General features: G+C 29.3%; 1 protein-coding gene across 1 annotated transcript; it reads right to left on the minus strand.

Moving 5' to 3' along the window:
* Positions 1-1,992: 1,992 nt before the first annotated feature.
* LOC101268830 (phospholipase A1-IIgamma) lies at positions 1,993-3,601 on the minus strand. Its single transcript, XM_004232894.5, has 2 exons — positions 2,894-3,601; positions 1,993-2,826 (listed from the first exon to the last, which is right to left on the minus strand). Exons 1-2 carry the CDS (start codon positions 3,521-3,523, stop codon positions 2,218-2,220), a joined length of 1,239 nt encoding a protein of 412 aa, XP_004232942.5. The 5' UTR covers positions 3,524-3,601; the 3' UTR covers positions 1,993-2,217.
* Positions 3,602-5,108: the final 1,507 nt, after the last annotated feature.

Consider the following 5,108-nt stretch of genomic DNA (forward strand, 5'->3'; position numbering starts at 1 on the left):
TTAGACTTAAAAAAAGTCATAACAACTATGTCGGTAGGCTCGGTTTGTAGAGCAAATTTCTTAGATAATCAACCATGGTTGGTGATGAAATTTGGAGCTCAAATTCAAAGTTATTTTAAAATTTAAATTAATATTTATTTATAAATAGGAATAAAATACTATTTCATTAAATTATATTACATAGAGAGATATATAATTTTAAATTTTACAAAAGAAGACCTATGTTTTACGTGAAGAGATTGTTTGTAAATATGAGGGGATCATATTAAAGAATAGTTAGTTATTGATATTATTAATTTATTGAATCAATGAATTTTTGTAAAATTATAACTATTTAAAAATATGTAATGATATATAATCGCAAACCTTTATTTATAAAGAGAATACAAAGATATACAATTTATTAACGTGACACCTTAAGATATTCGTTACATTGTTAATGTATTGTATATGGTTTGCTTGGTGAGCTCATAATAGTTTTTGATCATTTGTGGAGTTTTCATATTCATGAAAAAAATTAAAAACTATAGAATGTAAATTGCATGTTAAATAAAATTGAAGTTTTTGTAAGAATTTCCCTATTTTGAGTAGTTTTTTATTATTATTTTGATTCAATTTTCCGATAAAGTCTGGCTATTGTATTAATCCCAAAATTCAGAACCAGCATATATTGGAAGTACATAGTCTTTATCTTTGCCTCCAAAATTATAATTGTAAAATAGAACTATACCTAATTAAAATTAAGTTTCGACCAATAGCATCCAGTAGCCTTTGATTGTCATCCTTATTCCTTTAAATATAAATAATAGCTTTAATTTTTGCCTACGTTGGTCGTTTGATTAAAAAGTATGGCCAAAAAACTCTTATAAGTTAATATATGACATAATTTTCCTTTTATCTTACACAAGTTGTGTAGTATCTAAGTTACAAGATATAATTTAAATGATAAAAACTTTATAATAAGTTATAGATATGACATAAGTTATAGAGTATGAACTTCTTAGGATAAACATAACGTTCTAAAACTATGACTTATGATGACAGACTTCTTAGGATATAAGCATAACATTCTAGACTTATGCCTCTATTGTCATACGATCTAAATTTCTCCCTTTTAAAATATTTTTACCTAACTCTTTTTAATTTTTTGTTGTTTAGCTTATTATACATAATTCAGTAACTATCTTTCGATCTTATTTTTTTTTTTCAGAATAAATCTCCTCCATTTATAGAGCCTTCATCTTTTCCTCTTATTCTTCCCCAGTCCTGTCAATCTTTGAGACTTGAGCAACTTGCGAATTTATTTTTGTTTTTATGGATAGAGTTATTTCAGTTATTTTTTATTATTTAAATGATTAAATATCATTACAAAAAATAGAGGCTTTGACCCAATAGAATTTTCACCTTCAAATCAATATAATTCCGAATAATTTATTTGAATTGAGTCTTTATAGTACGTTTAATAGTATCGTGGATATGCATGATAAATACTTTTCCTTTTTGGAAGACTTTTGGTGGAAATAAATTATTTTGTAGCGCACTAATTACTTGAAAAATAATAAACTTCAAGAAATCTTATAGCTTGTTTGCCAAAATCTTAAAATCAGTATATTGTATTTTGTTTCTATGCTATTTTTTAAAGATAGTAATTTTTTAGTTAAAAGTAATTTTTATTTGATCAAAAAATGCTTTTACAAAAATATTTTTAATGTAATTAGAGTCTATTTGAATTGACTTTTGACTTTTTTGCCTTATAAACCAAACTAGTGTTGATAAGTTAGAAATTTTAAATTGTGACTTCAATGTAAAAATCAAGTGCTTATAAATATTGTACAAGTTCATTCAAATAATCTGATTTAAAAACATTTAAAATAAGTTAATTTCAATCAACTATCGGTATTTGAACAAATTTTTAGAAGTGTATTTAAATGTAACAACGTCCTTTTATCAACCAAGCTTATAATAATAGATTATCCCAAACCACAACTAAACTAAGACATGAAAGAAAACATGTAGATATATATAGCAAATAGATTGACAATAAGCTTTATCGCCCCGCCGTAGCTCTTTACAGCTTTAAGCGTGCACACTCATTTTCCTTATAATATTAATTAGAGTAACCATAATATATAAGGTTCTCTTTCTCAAGCTCAAAAAACATCTTTATTAAAACATAAATAAATTAAAAATGGCATGTAAAATCAAATCATAAATTTCTCACAACTCATACTCCTCGTGATCCATGAGAATCCATTTTCCATTTTCTTGTTGAACCATCCCATTGTGCTTCTCGACCCACCAAGCTCCAGGTACCAAATGTTCATCTTTTAGAATGTCCCATATCCTGTTTACTAGTGCGAGATCGCGATTCACCTCCAGTTTAAAACCATCTAAAGGTCCGATTCCTTGCGTACCATCAATTCCGTGCAAATAACCTTCCAAATTATGCCTAGTGTGTGGGTCCCCAGGATTCAATTTCAAATAAGGGGATTTTGTGGTGTCAATTATTATCTCCTGCCCAACGTCGAAATACCCAATCGGTGGGTATTTTGGTACAATATCTAATAAATTATCAATTCTCATGATGTGAAGGTTTTTCAATTTGTTAAATGTGTTCACAAAATTGACATCTCCAACTTTAGGACTTGCAAATACAAAAGCTGTCACTGGAAACTCCTTGCCTTCACTTGTTTTATTGATTCCATTGAAAGCTATGTCAACTGCATTTAGAGTTGCCAGGGATGCACCTAGGCTATGTCCAGCCACTGTTATACTCACCTCGTCGTCCTTGTATTCCTCAACCAATCTTTTCACTTCTTCAAGTACCTGAAAACGCGAATATTTTTACTAATTTATAATAATAAACTTTAAACAGTCAGGATTTAAAATTTACCTGGTCTCTAGCGCTAGTTTTATTAAACTTTGATCGTTCACTTTCTGATGTATAAATGTTGTAGAAGCCATGATGCACCAATGGTTGGGTTAAAGGAAGTAAACCTCCTTTACCAAATACTTCTGGTGCTGGAATTAGTAAAAATTGAAGGTCATTAACCCACTCCAGTGTCTGAATTGTTCCTCTCCAAGCAATCACAATATCTCTTCTTCCTAATGAAACTTTACCCTCATCAGTAGCCACAGCAATATATCCCATAAAATTTGATTCCTTACTCCATGCTTCTCTCGACAATGATTTCGTTATGAAAGCATCAGGAAGTGGAATAGATGAGGTAGCATAGAAATATTTAGTTACGCGATACTTTGATGGATCAAGGCCAGCCTTAGAAAAAAGATTTTCCATCGAGTATCTACTAGCTCCTGCATATTTCGATGCTTTTTCTGTAATGAAAGTGTCATAAGTTACATGAGCTAATTCTCCGTATTGAATGATGTATTTACGAAGATCAACATCCAATGGGTTTAATAGCCCCTCCCATTTGTTTTTCCCACTAAGTTCCTCCCATTTATCAGCCATGCTAGACATTTTTTTTTCTCTCTTTGTTTTTACTTGGTATGTTCTTATCATTTAGCCAATGTATTTATAGAGAAGAAAACTCGTTTCCTCTATTCTATAAAATGATAAAATAATCTTAATTCCTCAATTAATTAATTAAATGACCAAGCAATTATTAAATACCCTTCGTTGTACCACCAAACTTTCACTTATTAAATATATATAAAATAAAATAGTAGATGATTTTATCTACTCACGTTTTAATTAATCGATGATGGTAGATATATACCGAACTTTAGCCATACTACTAGATATAGGAGTGTGTCCGTGCTAGTACGGGTCTAATAGATATTATTTTTTATATTTTAATTTATGTGATACAGATAAAATTTGAAGATTTAATTAAGATTTACATTGGAATTGTTAATTATAATGATTTAATTATTTAAAAATAATATGCATTACTTCCTTTATCCAAATTGAAGTATACAAACAGAATTTCAAGAGTCAATCAAACTGTTTATATGCTTTATGTTTATTGTTTTGATTTCTTATATTTTTTTAATGTAATTTGTAAATAGTATATGCTACTTTTTTAATGACCATACTGTCCTCAAAATTATTTTTAAAGATCACATGTCCCATTTATCATATAGTAGAAAGTAGAATCCATATACTACTGCAGTCCCACTGTAGCTGATCATCCTCTCAGATCAGCTACTGATCATCGTCTTAGTAAGCTATGCCTCACCAACTAATCAGACGCGAGCCCCTTCTCGGACGATTGCTCCTTTTGCTCCTTAGATTGCGGGGTATTAGCAGTCGTTTCCAGGTGTTGTTTCCCTCCCATGGACAAGTTCTTACGTGTTACCTACCCTTCCGCCATTGAAAACATCCATTTTTTGTGTTTTCCGTCCAAATTGCATGTATTAATTAAGCATGCCGCCACCATTCATGTCAGGATCGAACTCTCCATGAGATTTATAGTTGCATTACTTCTTTGTTTGTAAACAAAGCGGATTCGGAATTAATTAACAAAACATAACTAACTTCGGAGATTTTGAAGTAGTAACTTTTTTTTCTGTGTTACTGATGCAAGGGGTATGTTTGTCTTACTGAATTTGCTTGGATTTGTGTTTAATTCATTCGATTGCAATTTTTTTATATTCATTTGAGAGTTTGATTTGATTTGAAAAAAATTAGAACTCAAACATAAATTTTTAATTTTAAAACATAAGAAATACTATCAACTCTGCCATGATTCCCATGATTAATTTAATTACCTTATGTTTGAAATCAAGGAGTGTAATTTTCTATCTAGAACTGTTGTTTTATCTTTTTGTGTACTTTTTTAGTAATTATATTTAATAGAATACGAGCCAAAAGAACATTTCAAAATGGACCAACCTAATGTACACTAGTTTTGTGTGTGGTAGGTTTACATTAAACGGTGAGCTTCAAATCCCAATAGGCCAATACTATCGAATCTATCCACCTAGTATTTTCCATTTTTAATTGGTAACTCAACTGTTTCTATCGTCCATATTAAATAAATTATTGGAAACTTTTTTCTTAATTTAAAATGAATTAGATATTTTTTTTTAAAAAAAATTTATTAATTATCTTTTTAATATTTATTTTGAACTTTATATTTTTC

This window comes from Solanum lycopersicum, chromosome 2, assembly GCF_036512215.1.
Source record: "Solanum lycopersicum chromosome 2, SLM_r2.1".
Lineage (NCBI taxonomy): Eukaryota > Viridiplantae > Streptophyta > Magnoliopsida > Solanales > Solanaceae > Solanum > Solanum lycopersicum.